This window comes from Phytophthora cinnamomi (assembly GCF_018691715.1).
Source record: "Phytophthora cinnamomi strain GKB4 chromosome Unknown Contig14, whole genome shotgun sequence".
NCBI classification, from domain to species: Eukaryota; Oomycota; class Peronosporomycetes; order Peronosporales; family Peronosporaceae; genus Phytophthora; species Phytophthora cinnamomi.
In genome coordinates, this window is record NW_027150947.1 from 2,682,066 (window position 1) to 2,699,561 (window position 17,496).

At 52.3% G+C, this 17,496-nt stretch overlaps 6 protein-coding genes across 6 annotated transcripts; 2 read left to right on the plus strand and 4 right to left on the minus strand.

Annotated features, from left to right (window-relative positions):
- Positions 1-5,662: 5,662 nt before the first annotated feature.
- On the minus strand, positions 5,663-8,880 carry IUM83_01529 (Coiled-coil and C2 domain-containing protein 1B; the record flags this gene model as incomplete). The annotated part of the gene is made up of 6 exons (XM_067925391.1): positions 5,663-5,959; positions 6,031-6,321; positions 6,405-6,488; positions 6,562-6,999; positions 7,078-7,814; positions 8,040-8,880. The coding sequence occupies 6 exons, from the start codon at positions 8,878-8,880 to the stop codon at positions 5,663-5,665; spliced, it is 2,688 nt and encodes an 895-aa protein (XP_067797740.1).
- Positions 8,881-10,360: 1,480 nt separating this feature from the next.
- Positions 10,361-10,681, minus strand: IUM83_01530 (ATP-dependent DNA helicase RecQ; the record flags this gene model as incomplete). Its single annotated transcript, XM_067925392.1, has 1 exon — positions 10,361-10,681. One exon carries the CDS (start codon positions 10,679-10,681, stop codon positions 10,361-10,363), a length of 321 nt encoding a protein of 106 aa, XP_067797385.1.
- Positions 10,682-10,896: 215 nt separating this feature from the next.
- Positions 10,897-13,623, plus strand: IUM83_01531 (DNA ligase; the record flags this gene model as incomplete). The annotated part of the gene is made up of 3 exons (XM_067925393.1): positions 10,897-11,080; positions 11,150-11,299; positions 12,722-13,623. 3 exons carry the CDS (start codon positions 10,897-10,899, stop codon positions 13,621-13,623), a joined length of 1,236 nt encoding a protein of 411 aa, XP_067797384.1.
- Positions 13,624-14,039: 416 nt separating this feature from the next.
- On the minus strand, positions 14,040-15,131 carry IUM83_01532 (Eukaryotic translation initiation factor 3 subunit H; the record flags this gene model as incomplete). Its single annotated transcript, XM_067925394.1, has 1 exon — positions 14,040-15,131. One exon carries the CDS (start codon positions 15,129-15,131, stop codon positions 14,040-14,042), a length of 1,092 nt encoding a protein of 363 aa, XP_067797387.1.
- A 289-nt stretch (positions 15,132-15,420) lies between these two features.
- IUM83_01533 (mRNA turnover protein 4) lies at positions 15,421-16,122 on the plus strand (the record flags this gene model as incomplete). The annotated part of the gene is made up of 1 exon (XM_067925395.1): positions 15,421-16,122. The coding sequence occupies one exon, from the start codon at positions 15,421-15,423 to the stop codon at positions 16,120-16,122; it is 702 nt and encodes a 233-aa protein (XP_067797386.1).
- Positions 16,123-16,444: 322 nt separating this feature from the next.
- On the minus strand, positions 16,445-17,216 carry IUM83_01534 (Ribulose-phosphate 3-epimerase; the record flags this gene model as incomplete). The annotated part of the gene is made up of 2 exons (XM_067925396.1): positions 16,445-16,988; positions 17,062-17,216. 2 exons carry the CDS (start codon positions 17,214-17,216, stop codon positions 16,445-16,447), a joined length of 699 nt encoding a protein of 232 aa, XP_067797381.1.
- Between the last annotated feature and the right edge of the window lie 280 nt (positions 17,217-17,496).

The following is a 17,496-nucleotide window of genomic DNA, read 5'->3' on the forward strand; positions in this document are numbered from 1 at the left end:
GCAGGAACTGGAGCGCTGTGAGAAAATGCTTCAAGCACAAACGAATATCAATCGCGAACTTGCTTTGGAGATCGAAGAACTGACAACATCGAAGATTTCGAACTCAAACCAACTCCAACGTCGCATGAAAGAGCTGGAATTGTTATGCGAAGAGCGTCAGCAACGAATTCACAATCTCCAAGCCGAAATTCGGCAGCTAAAATACGCCCGAGAAAAGATGCTGCTGAAGACTCGGGAGGCTGCAGAAACCTGCTCTGATGATTCGGGAAGCGATGATGAAGAGAGCGACGTGGCATCTATATCCGAGTCTTTGATCTTAGCCTCAAGGGATCTGTCCCCCGGTGAACAACTTCTTGAGCTGGGAATTCTGAGCGGAAGGTTTGATAGCAGTGTGGTTGGCATTAATTCGTCAACCTTCGTATTGTGCGACTTCTACGACTTTGAATCACAATCCACCCCTCTTCTCATGGGGAATCACCCGGAATACAGTTTGTCGGCTTCGTTTAAGGTGACAGTAGATGGGTTTTTCTTACGTTATTTGGCCTCGGAGTCCATTGTTCTGAAAGTGCATCAAGCTATTCGGGGGGACTTTAAATTGATCGGAAAAGCATCCGTACGGCTTTCGAAGTTGTTGCAATCGAAGGGGGTTGTGAAAGAGCCCTTGCTTGCTGTCAAATCATCATGTTGCAACAATGACAGTGGCCCATCCATATTGGGAACGCTGAACGTTGTTCTGAGGCTTTCTACTCCAGTCTCAGAAATTTGGCAGGTGCACCTTCGCTCTTACCCGAAGGACATTTTGTTACTATCATCTGCAGGCAAGCATTCCAAATCGGACGTCCCGGTAGATGTACTATGTGCTGAAGACTTTAACGATGATAATGGCCATTCGACGAACGAGCTACAAGTCACGGTATTTGCATGCAGAAGATTGCGTTCGTATGGTAAAACCTCGAACGGATCGGTGTCTCGAGTTCCATCATCGTACGTGCATTATCAGCTACTCGGCTTTCCGGACGTTTTCACGAACATTGTTCCGGAGTCATCGAATCCTGAGTATGACTTGAGCCACAGTCGGCAAGCCTTCACATTACAAGTCGACGCCACTCTTCTTCGCTTTCTCTCAAAATTTCGGTTCTGGGTAACAGTGTTTGATGATCAAGTCGATCTAGATGATAGTGCACAAGAAGATGGGATAGTGGGAAGGTGTGGACTTATGCTCTCAGATCTCGTCAATGGCGAGAATATCCGAGGGTGGTTCCCGTTAAAAGATGAAAATGACCAGCATGCTGGCGACATCTCTGTTTTGATCCAGTGGAAAGATCCTTTTCAGGTGCTTCAACTTACTTCTTCTCAACGTGCACGAGGAGTTAACGGGCGTCCAATCGACATGCACTCGCTCGATTTTGATCAACAACATGCATTACTGGCAATATTTTCTTCAGATATAGATGGCCGGATAAACTATCGTCAATTCTTACACTATGCCGCTCCGTCTCAAGAGTTGGAATTGCTCGTAGCAAAGCTCAAGGAGCGTGTTGAATGTGCAATTGACTCTGGACATATGGCTTCTGTTGAAGATGGCTTCACAGTAGGGATGGATCCGAGGAAGCGAAAACGCATGGTCATCTCTATCGATGATCTTATTCAAGCAGGCGAAAAATACGGTATCTTCCTCTCGGACACAGAAAGGGATCTCCTGCTAGCCACGTTCGGGATCGAAGACAGTTCCACGGAGAGCAAATCGACGGTGGGAAATATTTCACCGACCTCGGAGGGAGACAGCAAGGACATCTCTTTAAATTATTTGCTCTTGCATATCAATCCTCGATCAAGCTGCGTGGAGCGGTTGATGTGCCACAAAGTCCGGCAAACCGTGCGTCGACATGCCCAAGAGCAAAAGAAGCGAAAGCCTGCTGATGTTGTGCCAGCTCCAAAGGTTTTTCAAAAGTTCGATGAAGCGAATTGTGGTAGGATCCCCCGATCTGCGTTTAGAAAATGCATGTCAGCGCTAGGATTTGATCTGATGAGCGTGGAGTCGGAATACCGTGAATTAGTTCGTACTCACACGCAGCCCACGTCTGACGACGTTTCAAGCGATTCGATGGGGGAGAAAGCTACGTCTCTAACCCGTGATGGCATTGATTTGGACGAAGATGTACTAGAAGATGTCACCACAAAACCTAAGCTGCCGACGAAGCAACCATTGCGGCATAGCAGCGGGATTGGGGCGACAACTGGACCCTCAGTAAAGCGAGTTGACGCTCCACTGGATACTGCCGAGATGCCTGTAAGTGTAAGTACCTTGCCAGCAACGACCGAGTTCCAGCGGAGGAAACAAGCTTTCATGGATCGAATGAAGGCGATCGCTTCGGCGAGCAGTAAAAATTTGGTATATGAGCAAGTGGAGAAAAAACTCCAAGATCAGAGAGTGCAAGCAAAAGAGAAGGCACTGCCTCGACAGGAATTTCTTCAGCAGCAAGTACGACAACTTCATGCCCCACAAAATATTCACCATGACGCGGCACGGACTCTACAAAAACAGTATCGCCACTATAGAGAACAGCAGCAACAGAACCGCGAAGCGAGTCATGTGAAGACGACGATTATGGAAGCGGATAGTCAGCTTCAAACTATTCTGAGTAAGTGGAGCTTTGCCGACTTGAACGATCTCGAAGACGCAATCTTGTCCGTAATCGAACGCGATGCACCAAACGCGAAACGCGGCAAATTGCTTTCAAGGAAACAGCTGAGCTATTTTCTTTCTAAGGCCCCTCGCATTGCTTTGCCTCCTGCCTTGCTATGGCAACTTATGGACTACTTCGCAGTTAAGGAAACTGGGATGGTAGCGTATCGATCGCTACTCAACTTTGTGTTCTCTACGTCTACTGAAGAAAGAAAATGCCAAAAGAAACAACGCTTATCAGTCCTAGAACGACTACTCTTTGATGTTGGATACGCTTCCCATATATTTGTTTCGGCTGGAGATATGAAAGGAACAGGTTGCATTTCCTTTAAGAGGTTCCGTGAGAGTCTGACAAGACTTGGAGTCCAGCTCTCTGCTAAGGAGCTACATCTTGTAACCATCCTGCTGGATGCGAATGGCCACGAAATTCTCTACCACGCGTTATTACAACTTCTGACGCAGTCTCCTCACTGTCAACAGTTAACAAAAGCTCTGGAACGGTGCCATCGGTTTGGTACCGCTTTGATGCGAGAAAAAATCCTAGCATTTGTACGCTCTGATGATGGATACATGAACCAGGAAGAACTTCATCGTATCTTAATGCTGCTAAGCGCTCACTTTGAGCCTAAGGACTCGATCTTGCTATTCCAGATGATTGCAGGCAACAATGATAGTGCAAAACGGATATCAATTGACGATCTTTGTCTACGACTAGAATCGGCGGCAAAGTACGGCCAAAAATCGTTGCATGATGAATGGAACAATTATGATATGCACCACCTACAGCGCTTAGCCTGGAATTGCCGGAAACTCATCTGTGGCAGCTACTCTGATTTGAAATTTGAGTTCGAGAGGTTTGACTGGCGGGACAGAGGTTTTGTCTCTTTAACGGAGTTTACCTCGATTTGCCGCCGGAATGGGTTTGTATTGTTCACTGAAGACCAGCTGAAGTGCATAGCTAAAGCCTTTAGTGTGAAGACAAATGGATCATTTGGAATCAATTATCGGCAGTTCCTGGACTGGACAACACCGCCTCCGACCGTGGATATGGATGCTGTTGAACAGAAGCTCCGCAAGTTCGCGCATGATCAAGCGGGCAAGTTGTCAAGTAAACAGCTCTCGGATGTGTTCGCACATTGGAACGAAGTCTTTTTTAACGAGATCGAGTCGTCGTTGGATGGAGTGATGACCCGCTCAAACTTCGTGAAAATCTTGCAAACCCGTTTGGGTCTACCATTAGATGAAAACGAGATGCGCGCATTGTTGTACACTTATGACCCCAAGTTAGAAGATCAAATCGATTGTAATGCCTTTTTGCGAATGAACTGGCGAGAGGGAACCCAAGCACGCGTGAAGTTGGCCAATGATGCAGCCAGAGTAAAACACATTGCAAAGAAGGATATTACGGAGAGCGATTCAAACCTACGAGTATCCAAAGCTACTAGAGAATCTCTGAAAGAGAAACCCGCACCCACAAAACCACAAAACCAGCAAAACGGTGATGAGCCGAGTTCATCATCAGCACCCGGTGGAGATCCGAAGCCTGGAAAAACTCCTGTCGCGATCCTTTCAGATTACCTAAATTGGTGCGAGGAACGTGGCATAGACTTTCGGGGAGAGCTTGAAGCGTGTGACAGCACGTACTCCGGTTTCGTGACAGCGATGAACCTAAAAGAAACCCTGCTTCGGCTAGATTTCGCAAAAGTTGCCTCGCCTTCATCTGCAGAGGTCATGGTCGGCCAACTTGTTCGTCGATTCCGGAGCGCGGAACGGACAGACGCGGTGCACTACACGACGATGTTGTACGAAATAACAAAACCTGCCTCGATTGGTGCTGATTCACGATGGTATGAGCAGATAACCGAGCATTTGCGGTCGCGCATTCGTTCGAAGGCTAATCTTGCGGGTAAAATCGATCATTCAGATACGACGAATTATGCTAGATTGGATTCTGCGTTCAGTCACTTTGATCGAGAGAACAAGGGCTTTTTGACAGGAGAAAACCTGCGAAGTGGTTTGCGGGCTCTTAACTACGAGCTATCAACAGAGCAATTTGACACATTGATGGCGCACATTTGCGTCTTCCGCCACGATGGAGGCGGACTATCACGAACTGAGTTTGATTCATTTGTGCTAGATCCGTGTGCTCCTCGTCTATTGAAGAAACTCGCTGATCAACTCTACTCTGAAGTGGAGCCTCACAGCAAAGACACGATGCCTCGGGTTGCATACTTGAGCAGGTTACTGATGGAGTGTACCGGTGCCAGCCATCAAAGCAGCCTCTCCAAAGAGTCGTTTTGGACCCAACTGGAGCGAGCACTGGAACGCCAAGTCACAGCATGGGATAGACTACGTTTGCAGCACCTTTTTGATATAAAGCGAGACGGTCATATTGCCTATAAACTCTTCCTCAAGGTTATGTCTCAATGGCGAGCACCAACTAGTGCGACAGGATCCGTTTTAGCACAAGGTAGCAATGTGGCGGTGCATCGACAAGTAACCCATGTCCAACAAGAACATGTACCCACGCCGGAAAACCAGCATCGCAGTCTCGAAGATACTACCACCACCACCAATAAGCCACCATGTGCACGTGATGCCATTCTTCGGTCATTGTACAATCAGATGTCTTCGATAGATTTTGACTCACAAGTTGACATCGTGGAGGAATATCTGAGGCTAAAGGATCGCAAGCACACCGGAAGCATCAAAATGAGGCAGCTGAAGCGAGTCTTCGATCAAATCGGGCTATCCCTATCTCCAGACGCGTTCACAAGTTTGCAAATATACTTCCCAGGCCTAGCCTCATCAGATACCGAAGAACATCAAGAGCAGCTCGTAGCTTATGGGAAGCTGATACTAGCACTTGAGGCGATGCATGAGCACAACAATGACAAGCAAGCAAGATAATCGTCGCCATTTTGCCAACTCACGAACAAACTACAACAGTTGAATGTAAGCATAAAACCTTGTTTGCTACTCATGTTCGGAACCACCTTCCGTGCCCTCCAGTTCTTTTTCCATGAGCTTAACACGGTGTAGAACACGCGCTGCATCTAATCGTCGATTTGACGCTAGAAGTTGCGAGATCAGCACACGATCCGCGGAGATGCGGGTATGCAGGCGCTTAACATACATGTCCAGCGTCAATTTGCCTGTTTGCATTTCAATTTCCAGCAGCTGCTTCTTCAGCGCTAACGAATCATATCGATCACTCAATTCGATCGCAGCAGGCCCCGTAAGCGACGGCAACTTCGCCCCCAGCTTTTCAAGCTACAAGCATACAATGCAATTGTCAGGAGGAAGTAATAATACAACCCGCAATAATTGTTGGGAGTACGCACCTCTTCGTTGATGACGTCATAGCTGACAATCAGATCAACATGGTGCGGGTCATCTAGAGAAGCAGTGAGAAAAGAGCCTTGATCCTCCTTTGCCTGGTTGGTAGGAGCGGGAGTTGGTGCGATTCGTTCAGCGTTTATGTTGATGTGAGTTTCCTCCAAAGCCACGCTGGGCATAGGTGCGTGAGTCGGTAAAGATGGCATCGGCTCCAGGTAGTCACCGATAACCAGATCTTCGACAGTTTCAAGCCGAGTTTCCTTTTCTTTCAGTGGGCGACGCATTTGAAGCGCGATCTGGTAACCAGAGAGAAGAAATACAGCAAGCGTGTAAGTCGTATGTGAGTACAAGGCTTGAAAATATTTGGTGTAATAATCACCTCGATGTCTCCTCCACACGGTTTTCTATTTGATCCAAGAAAAGGGATATGCGTGTTTATTTCGCACGAAGTCAGTAGCGGTGTCTAAGGCAAACACAATCAAGGCAGATGTAAGTGCAAGGGAATCAGCAGCATATGTTGTAGCAACAAACCTTACCAATTCTTGATAAGCTCGGGCTACAAGTTCGGGATTACGGAACAGCGTTCCCGGCTTCCAGACCTCGAAAACGGCTTTCTTTATCTCAAAAAGCCGCATAGTTCCTCTTGATCGTGCCAACCTGAAGCTGAAACTCTGGGTTGATGGTATTTCCGTGGAATATGGGGACTTGCGGCTGATCTCGAATTCCTCGGTCTGGCCTTCATGGGGTATCGCGGATGGGAAATTGAGGCAGAACTTGACAAACACCGATTTTCCTGCCACCCGAGATAGTTCGTTTACACTCTTCACAGACACCTTGATCTGGTCGTCTGGGACAAATGGCAGCTCAAACTCTACTTGATGAGAACTTTTGATGATTCCATAGCGCGGGGCTAGCTGCAACGGATTCTGTCTCATTTGTCGAAGCTTCTCCAGTTCGGCCCCATAACGTTTTCGCTACTCACAATACATGACAGACAAGCATGTTAATCCGAATTTCAATAACAGTTGAGAGGACAAAACGCAGTAACGCACCTTGCCCAACCATTCCGATGCTTTTTCGCGATTCACTGATAAATTGTCCTTTGCCAACGTCGCTGCGCGGTTACCAAATTCGACCAACAGTTGCTCGACTTTCTGGAAATTTGCAGCATTGATCGAATCCTGAGCTGGTGCTAACGGCGTTGGAGGGATCCCAGCAGCCTGTTGCTTGCGATCGATGAGAGTTTGAATCTGCTTCGCTCTTCTCATAGATTCAAGTGCACCTTGAATGTCGCCTTTCCTCTTTAGAGTCAACGCTGTTTGTCTAGCCTTTTGAAGCTGCGAATTAAGATCAGCCACATGACAATTATCCACCTCACCCTTGGCACTGGCCTCTCTCACTTGCGATTCACTTTTTTCTGTTTCTGTCGTCGAGGAGATGGAGTATAGCGATCCACTTGACATAACCGTGGTCAGATGATTGGTTTCTCCTTCAGAGTCCGATTCATCAAACGCGTCTATCAGATAGTCTTCGTCAATCGACGGGGTGTTTTTCAACGACCGAGAGCTTGATAAAGTTGGCTTAGGCGGGGCAGCGATAGGAGCTGGCACAATATCTGGTAGTGTATGTGCGTATGCCTGCGCAGACTCATTCGAAGATGCACCCTCAACACCCAACTTCTGCAACTCGACTGCAAACGCTGGATCATTCATGTCTTCAGCGGTGACTTCAACATCGGACATGCTATCGTTCTCGCTATCAGGATTTTCTTCATCGAGGACCACGGCACCTGAGTTCAATTGCACCACAACAGAAGCTCTCGCTGTTGAGGGACGATCGACTGGGTCTGTGATGTCTGGGGTTGAGTGTTTTTGGGCAACCGACGCTTGGAATGCTGCCACTGGTAAGGATCGCAACTCGTCTCGTTTTGCTCCGAGTTCTTTGATTTTCCGCATACAGGCAAGCGCGTCGGCAATCTGATTCTGCCGCTTCAATTGCACCGCTTGTACCTTACACTCGTGAATCTGTCTCTCCACGACCGTCAACTGCTGCATGACATCATGGTATCGCGCAGCCTCGGTATCATTGGATCCCTGGGCATCGTCCTCTGTCAGACCCATTTTCGCCAACTGAGCTAGAAACTCTGGGTCCTGCATGTCCTCGTCCGTCACTTCAACATCGTGATCTCCATCGTCCAGCAGCGTCTCCACCGGTTGTCGTGCAGACTGCTCCACCTTCATTTCGCTCCTCATCGACACTACAGTACGAGACGAAGAATGAGCATTCACAACACTTCCTTGTGTTGAATAGTGTTCCTGGAGCTGTTTGGCCTCTCGGAACTTGACCAGCGCCTCCTGAATCTTGCCCTCCCTCTTCAACGCCAGCGCCTCCATCTTCAAGGCATGGACCTCTGCAGCTCTCTCTGGCGGCAGCTCCACCACGTTGCCTCTTGGTGGTTGCATTGGCTGCTCCCCGCTCATCTCTGCAGCCTCCCGACTGTGGTTCTCCCTGGCCGTCCTGTGCACCTCGTCCAGAACTCCGCGCAGCTCGCTCTTGGCCTCCTGGTGGCCATCGCCCTCCTCGTCATCCACGTCGACCAGGTTCAGCCCGTCTAGCTGCAGGTCTCTCAAGATCTTGGCCTCTTCATCCTCGTCGTCGTCCCCCGTGCCGAACAGAAGACTCTCCTCCGTCGGACTCGATCCGCCTGCGACTCCCGTAGCGCCGAGCAGCGCCTGGAACTCCGCCTGCACGTCCGCGTCGCTCACGGGGGTGATGCCGAACTGCTTCTGCAGCTTGACCAGGTCGTCCGTCTCCTCTACCGCCTCCTCCTTCGCTCGACCGCGACGCCAGAACATCGTTGATGCTCTTCGGCACAGCAGATTCCGAACTGATACAGACTTTCCAGCACAATACCCGTTTGAGTGACATCAAAGAGTGACGTACTTGAAGATGAATGCTACGTCTCAGACATAATGTCTGCTACTATTCCCACGCCCGCGAAGCCTTTCGTTGCTTCCGATCGTCGCCATTGCCGGCAGAAGCCTGCTCGGCCCGCTCCAACGCGTCTAACGTATCGTCTAGGCTACGCTTCCTTCGCAGCGACTGAACTACTGCCGATGCTTCATCTTCGTTGAATTCGTCCTCATCGGAGCTTACGTCCCCATTGACAGCGACGAAGCCATCAGCTGCTAGTGCACGCTTGCTTCCTCCCCGGACAACCACAGATTTGGTTTCCTCTGGCGCATACGACCCGCGCTGTCCGTATATTAAGTTGTTGCGGCGCATATCCCCGGATCGCATCTTCTTCTCGGTGAAGGACTCCCGTGTTTTGATCGTTTTCATGGACTGCCGACAAAAATCCTTCGGTTCGTTTGTCAATAACCGGCTTTTCTTCGAAGCGGAAAGCATTGAGTCGTGGATTGCACACGTCACAAGTTCCTTTGCAATCCGCCACCGCGACTTTTTGCCCGAAGTATTTCAACAAAGCCTGGCGTCGGCACTCCTTCTTCGTAGCAAATGTCTTGAGGTGCTCGAGGAGTTGCAAAGCATGCGCGACGGTCTCCAGCTTCTTCGACTTCGACTTTTTCCGCTTGTCAGAGTTCGCTGCTGGGCCCGCGTCACCAAAATCGAGGGATTCTTTCTCCAACAGAAAGCGAAGCAAATCGTAGTCACGGGGAGAAAACAGAAGCACACTCTGGCTCGGTTCTCCATCTCGACCAGCACGACCCGACTCTTGGTAAAAATTCTCTAGTGTCTTCGGAATGTTCCAGTGCACAACAAAGCGGACGTGGGGGTGGTCGATGCCCATTCCGAACGCGATCGTAGCGCACACAATCCGGATTTCGCCGCTCAACCACTGCTGCAGAGTCTCTTCGCGCTCTTGCTGCGGGATCTTGGCATGAAAAGCTGCAACTTTCAGTGCTGAGTCTCGCTTCCGCATCGAGAGCACTAGATCGTCCGTGTCGCTGCGCTTGTGTACATACACAACGCCGCACGCATTGGCGTGGTTTTGCTTAATGTAGCGACACAGGAGTAGTGGGTCATGGAACATTACGCCGGCAGTTTTTTCCTTACCGTAATTTACCACCGAGAACATTCCTGAAACCTTCTTTCGGGGCAGCACCAATTCGCTCTCAGTGATCGAGCGGATCTGAAACCACCCTCAGATCGAAAGGACGTTGGTTTTTCTCTCAGGTGGTCGAGTCTCGACCTCTCGACTCGAGAGGTCGTGTCGCTGAAAGAGCAGCTGCCTGAAAAGAACGTTCCAGGATTGTTCTTATTGATAAATTACGGTAAGGAAAAAAACTGCGGGCGTAATGTTCTAAGTCTCACTACTCACAGGGCGCCTACCGGATCAGCCAGTAGCTCCTTGTCGTGCACTGTGTACGAGATGTTGGCCCGGTTAAAGTCCGCCAGCAGCACATTGGACCCATCAGCGGCAAAGTGCAGCTGGCTCGCGATATCGTCCCGAACACGCTCCGTCGCCGTAGCGGTAAGTGCAATCATGGGAACTTTGGGGAACAATTTCCTCAGCCTCCCCAAGGTTCGGTACGCCGGTCGGAAGTCGTGTCCCCAGGAGCTGATACAGTGAGCCTCGTCCACCGCAAACAGAGCGAGTGCACCGTGCTTCTCCAGTTGCTGCAGCAGCGACTGCATCTGCTCACCCTGTAGCGTCTCTGGGGTGGTGTAGAGGAACAGCAAGTATGATATGAGTTGAAGTGACAAGTTGTCAGTGGAACAGTCTATTTTTAACTGAGACCAAAAAATAGTCCAGACTAATTTATGGATACACACATCGTACCTATTTGCCGACCACCGAAAGCGGATCCTGAAGCGACGTTGCTCACACCTCTTCGTAGCGATATCTCGTCATGGTGCGGAAGGCGTCGCGGCTGGCGCCGGGACGGCAGTCCGTGGAGGAGGTGCTGCTGAACCGCCTGGCAACTGGGGAGGGCGAGGCATCAGCGACGCGCTCCTCGCCCGCGCTGCCCCCGGGCGGGCTGAGACGTCGGTCCCAGACTGGGGCAGCTCCTCGAACGACCGGATCTGACAAGCGTACGCTAGGGCGCAGCCCTTAACTATCACTAATACAAGGAGTTTGACATGCTCTATGTATTGTGGTAGGCTTGTTGGGTGGCAATCGAGCAGCGGCCCCCGTTTCGACAGCACCAGCCGCAGCGAGTACTGCAGCCGCCGGGGCATCCACGCCCATGTCACTGGAGTTCATGCTCCAAATGTCAAGTGAGATTGCTAATCTGGACCAGCGTCTGCAGCGTGTGGCAACGAATATGACGACTGCAGCGAGCTGTGTGCAGGAGAGACACGACGCCAAAGCGCACGACGACGAACGCACCGTCCATCAGCTTGGCATTGAAAAGTTTTTACAGGAAAGCATACAGGAGGTGTCCCGAGGACACAGAGCTAGTGGAGTAGAGGATCGAGCGAGTCGGGCCCGGGGATCGACGTCCGTGAATCCAAAGACCAGTGCGCAGGTAACACACAGCGTTCGAGATATTCGCTCGACTGTCCGACGGCTGGATAAGGTATTTCACGAAGTGGCTTCAGGAGATAAACAGCGCCACCTCGCAGCTACAAAGATATCGATGATGTGTCGAGGGTTTGTGGTGCGACGTCGTTTTCAAAAGTTGCAAGCTGCTCTCGGGGGATGGCGGTCACGCAAGTGCGTTTTATTTCTCACGTACATGGAGCAGTTTGCTGCGCGAGAGGAGTTTGTCAACAAACAGATCATCCTAATGCAGGAAGAGCGAACTCGGTCATTTTTACGCCGTGTGCTAGCTGAAATCCGTGATGTGGTGCTGATGAATCTGCCATTGAAAATGTCACGGCTTGATGAGACTGAGCACCGTTTTAGGGGAAAGCAGTGCAATTTGTTGAAGTACGTCTTCCTACCATGGAAATCGGCAGCCCTCGGGCCACGTAGTCGTAAGAAAGCTTCAGCAGACGCTCGCGCACGCCACTACGCAGCTCGACAGAGACTTGAAGCGATTGACCGGTTCGATGTTATCACGCAGGAAATGGTGCACGAAGAGTTCCTGAAAGATAATATCCGTCGAATTCGCGCTCGCCACCCGATGCATGTATTGAAGCGCTACTTCCACCTGATCAAGAACGTTGTTTTTCTACCAATGAAAAAGAACATGGAAATTGCTATCGCGCATGACCACCGAGTAACACTTAAACGTGTTGTGGATGAGTGGGTGCGAGTCTTTCGTGCAACGCAAATTGACAAGGCTATTGCTAGTGTTGTGGATCGCCGCACCCTCGAACGATATGACCAACACTTTAATCTCCGTAAAATTGACGCTCACTACCAGCGTACACACATGCTAAAGCACCTTCGTGCTTGGTCCAAGCATTGTCAGCTCATTCGCCGGGTGCGCCGGTTATTCGAGGGAAGCACGAAGGAGACACTGAGTTGGCTCATGAAACGCTGGCACATACGGGCTCAGTACCAACACGCTTTGCGAGAAAACGCAGTGGAAGAATGGAATGCTTATTCGCGACGAATTTATATGATTCCATTTCGACGTTGGTACGTGTTCATGGCACGCAGACGTGCGACTCGAGCCGCCAAAGAGAGCATTTGTGTAGCTTATGAACGTCGCCAGCGACGGCACATCAAGTACAATTTCTTCCGGTTGTGGAAACACCAGGTTCTTTTTGGCCACATCGAAGGTCTACACTCAAAGATTCACCTGCTACGCAGTCTTGAGGACCAGAAGCGGATGTGTCTCGGGCTTGAGGCCAACGCCGAGCTTTACCGGGATAATATAGCAGCCCTGAAGGGATCAATCGTGCAGTTGGAGGACAAGCTGATGGATAAGCAACAGGAGCTTGCACAATTGCACGAGACGACCCAGGCCACCCGCTTCGGCATTCACAAGGCTGAACAGAGTATTGCACGTGTGCAAGGTATGCTCGAAGCAGTAAGAGTTGTGCATCCTGGCACAGTGGAGCGGATCGAGGCGATGTTCAGGGACAACCCTTTGCTCTCAAAAGACCTCAAAGACGTCATCACGCTACACGCTAACAAACGGCGCGAGCTTTTATCAAAAATTGAGCTGGACAGAACAGAACTTGAGGTGCAAACTGCTTCAAAGGGAGCTGGAACCCAGGAAGATCAGATGCTACTTCACCGCGTCAAGTGGGTGTTGTCTCGAATAGATCTCGGCATGCACGATCAATCTGCCAACAACCAGCAAGATACTAGGGTCATGCATGGCAATCGGGTGGGAACGATGAATCAGCTGTGCGCATTGTTTGAGTTCATCCGCAACGGCGATACCGCCCCGTTGGCCCCGGAAAACAACCCGGAACATCGCGAACAAGACCAACCCAGCAGATCTGCGGCCTCCACGCAGCATAATACCAACAACCACAGTGATTGTATAGTACGTCGGACCGATGTCATGGACGGGTCCAATACGTGGCACTCATTCTTGCAGTCGTTAGTGATCAAGTTCGTTCCGGAAAACTTGCTGTCCGTGAAGGAGCGTCTGGTGCGTCGTGCCGCCGAGATGGATGCCGAGGTTGCTGAGATCAAAGCAAACCCGCAGCAACACCACCTATACAGGTGAAAAGTGATATTTTGTTTGTAGTGGTTCTACTTCAGGCTAATGGTGTATAGGAACTCGCGGTAAGTGTCAACTTCAACTTCGACTTCAACTTCAAGGACTTCAACAAGTAGACCCAGACTGATAAAGCACATGAACGGATTTCTCCTTAAATGAACGAGCGAACGGAAGGGACTAAGTCCTCAAAGTGGGGAAGCACCCGATTCCATCCAACCTTGTTCTATCTAGCCCTGCTGCCATACCACTGCCAAAACCACCAACCAGCTACTCAGACCTCTCGTGACGTTAAACCAGTCGCCGCCCTGCTGCCTGCTTGCCTGTCCGGCCCTAGAATTCCTGTTGAGCCTTAGTAGGCGTTCGCCGCGCCGGAAGCCGACGGGGTCCACAAGATGAGACGCTGCACTGCACTGCCCGCCTGTTTACTCGTTCTGGTGAATCTTCGCGGTCAGGAAGAGCTTCTGGAAGGACTTGCCGGCGTAGCGGTTGATGTGCTCGCAGTACGTGTTCATCTGCTTGGTGATGAGGAGCGACTCAAGGCGCGAGGGCTGGTTCACCGACTTGAAGAAGTTGGGGTCCTCCTCGGGCACGGGCTCCTCGCCGTTCTCACGACGCACCTTGTTCTCCTCCCGCTGTCTATTCTGCCACTGCTGGTAGGCCGCGCGCTGCTTAGATAATGCGCGCTCGTAGCCCTGGAATTTGTAGTGCTCCTGCGCGAGCTCGTCGGCCCACAGCGTCATGTTCTTGAGGCTGCTCTCCAGGTAGGCGTTGGTGGCCAGGTCCAGGCGCTCGAAGCTGCCGGCCGCGGCGCTGTCGCCGGCGTGCGCCGTCTGCTGCAGCCAGCACGTGATGATGTCCGAGTTGCGGATCTCGATCGGGATCTCCTCCACCACGGTGGCCGAGCGGATGTCGGCCTTGGCGAAGCTCTCCTTGGTGAAGGCGCCGCTCTTGTACGTGTCCACGAAGGCCTTGGTGAGCCGCACGGCGCGCAGGCTGAGCGCGCCCTTGGTGGTCTCGGCCGAGTCGTAGATGAGGCAGATGGCGTTCGGGCCCAGCGACTTCTGGTACTGGAACTGGTGCTCGATGAACGAGGCCGTGCAGAACGTGCCCATGGCCACGGACTGGTACCAGCCCACCTTGTTGTTGTCCATGCCCACCTCGCGCAGGCTCTTCATCATGTCCAGCTGGTACTCGTCCGCGCCCTTCTTGCGCTCGCTGCTGGGCGGCGACGGGAAGCTGTTGGTCACCTCCAGCACCTGCTCGCTGTCCACGCCCAGCAGGGAGCCGGCCACGCCTCCGGGCAGGCTCTCGTGGCAGTGCTTGATGATCTGCAGCAGCGCCACGCCCTCCAGCGCCACGCTGGTCACGGGCGTCACGCCCTCGAAGATGTCGATGGCCTCGGCAGACTCGGGCGCGGGTCCCAGCGCCGAGGATGGAGATGCGGAAGGAGCAGCAGCGGCGGGGGCAGCGGGCGCCCGCGGCGGCGTCGGCGTCGTGTCGAGACCCCAGGCCATGGTCGTCGTCAGGTGCTTCCGGGTGGTTCACTGGGGATAATGGATTTCCCCCTGCGCGGACGACTGGCTGGGCTGGCCGAGACGGAGTTTCAGCCAATCAACAGACGGTAAATTCTATTTTCGACGAATGAGACGCTTGATATGAAGAGACCGACGCGCCATTGGACGAAAAGATGGTGATGCAAAAGGTTGACTTTTTGGTTGGTGGAGGCTGGACCGGCAAAGGACACAGACGCACTCGGAGACACAAGCCAACACAAGCCAAGCCCGTCGCCGCCAGTCCAGAGCCATGCCCAAGTCCAAGAGACAGCGCACCAAGCCGCTCACGCAGGCCAACAAGAAGGGCAACGAGCTCAAGCAAAACGTGGTGGACGCCATCCGCAATGCCGTGGACACATACGAGTCCGCCTACGTCTTCAGCTTCCAGAACATGCGCACCAACCACTTTAAGGAGGTGCGCATGGACTTCAAGGACAGCCGCTTCTTCCTGGGCAAGAACAAGGTCATGAAGCTCGCGCTCGGCCGCTCCAAGGAGGAGGAGTACGCCGAGAACCTCTTCCGCCTCTCCAAGGACGTCAGCGGCAACACCGGCCTGCTGTTCACCAGCAAGCCGCACGACGAGGTCGTCGACTACTTCGCCAAGCTCTCGGTCAGCGACTACCCGCGCTCGGGCTTCGTGGCCACGGAGACCGTCACGATCCCCGAGGGCCCGCTGCCGCAGTTCATTGGCAGCATGCTCGAGTCGCTGCGCGGGCTGGGACTGCCCGTGGACCTCAAGAAGGGCGTCGTCGTGCTCAGCCGCAAATACGCCATCTGCAAGCCCGGGCAGACGCTGACCCCCGAGCAGGCCAAGTTGCTGGTGCACTTCGACCGCAAGATGGCTGAGTTCAAGCTCGTGATGCTCAGCGTCTGGTCCAAGGACAAGTACCAGCGGCTCGCTGCCGAGGACGCCACCACTACCGGTGACGACGACTCCGATGAGGATATGTAAATATGGGATGTAGTCGCGAGCTGAGCCTAGTCGTAGTTGCTGTGGGAGCATCGTCTCTCCTTGCCGCCCGGCACCTTCTTTATACACTTTTTGCATCTAATACTTCTAGTAGCACTTTTGATTGAACGTTATGTGGTCTATGTCTGTGCATCTTGAAGTAGTCCGCGATCCTATCGTGCAGCCTGCCAGTGAACAGCAGGCCGATGTTGCCGCTGACGTCGTAGGAGGGGCGGAAGAGGCTCTCGGCGCACCGTAGGATACTCCTCCTCCTTGGAACCATCAACGGGCTCGAAGTACGTTGTTGAACTGCAACCAAAGCGTTTTACAGCTTGGTCAACTGGTCGTCGCTCTTGCCGTTGCCGTACTTCTCGACACTGTTTCGCATCTGCACGATGACGGCCCTGGGGTCCGCAGCCTTGAACACGGAACTTCCGGCGACAATCATGTTGGCACCTGCCTTCGCGGCCGCGTCAATAGTAGACGGGCCCAGTCCGCCGTCCACCTCGATGTCGAGCGTCGGGTACTTGGCTCGAATAGTCTCCACCTTGGGCATCATGTCGGCCATGAAGCTCTGGCCGCCAAAGCCCGGCTCCACGGTCATGACCAGCACCATGTCCACCAGCTCCACGTACGGGAAGGCGGCCTCCGCGCTGGTGCCGGGCTTGATAGCCAGACCCACCTTCATGCCGGCGTCGCGGATCTGCTTGATGAGGGCGAGCGGGTCCTGTGTCGATTCCAAGTGGAAAGTGTACTGGTCGCCACCAGCCTCAGCGATGTCCGACACCCACTGCTCCGGCTTGGACACCATCATGTGGCAATCGAAGAACGCCTCGGTGTGCGGACGCAGCGACTTGATGACAGGCGGACTGCACAGGCAAATCCAAGCACTCAACGGGTTAGCCGAACGAAGACATGAAAGAAGACTGCAGTTCATCTAACCCCCATGAGATGTTAGGGACGAAATGACCGTCCATCACGTCGAGGTGCAGGTAGTCCGCGCCGGCCGCCACCACCTTGAGCGACTCGTCCTTGAGACAAGAGAGATCCGAGGCCAGAAGCGAGGGGCCGATCTTGCAAGCACAACTGTGGCACATGGTGGCTGTGGAGGAGAAGCTTCGACAGGGGGGAGCAGAGGTCGACTCGAGCACGCTACGACCGAAGCGAGAGAGACAATGAGGAGGAGTCCGTCGCAGCACTGATTGCAGGTGGAACGTCATCAAGCATACGTCGGTAATTAGCCCAATACTTTTGACTGGGCACTTGTATCCGAGGTTGTGTATCGCTAGGGTAGATACAGTGATTGGCAATCGCGAGTTGAATATATATGCAATACTTTGATTTCAATTTTGACCAATCACAGTAGATATATTGGCG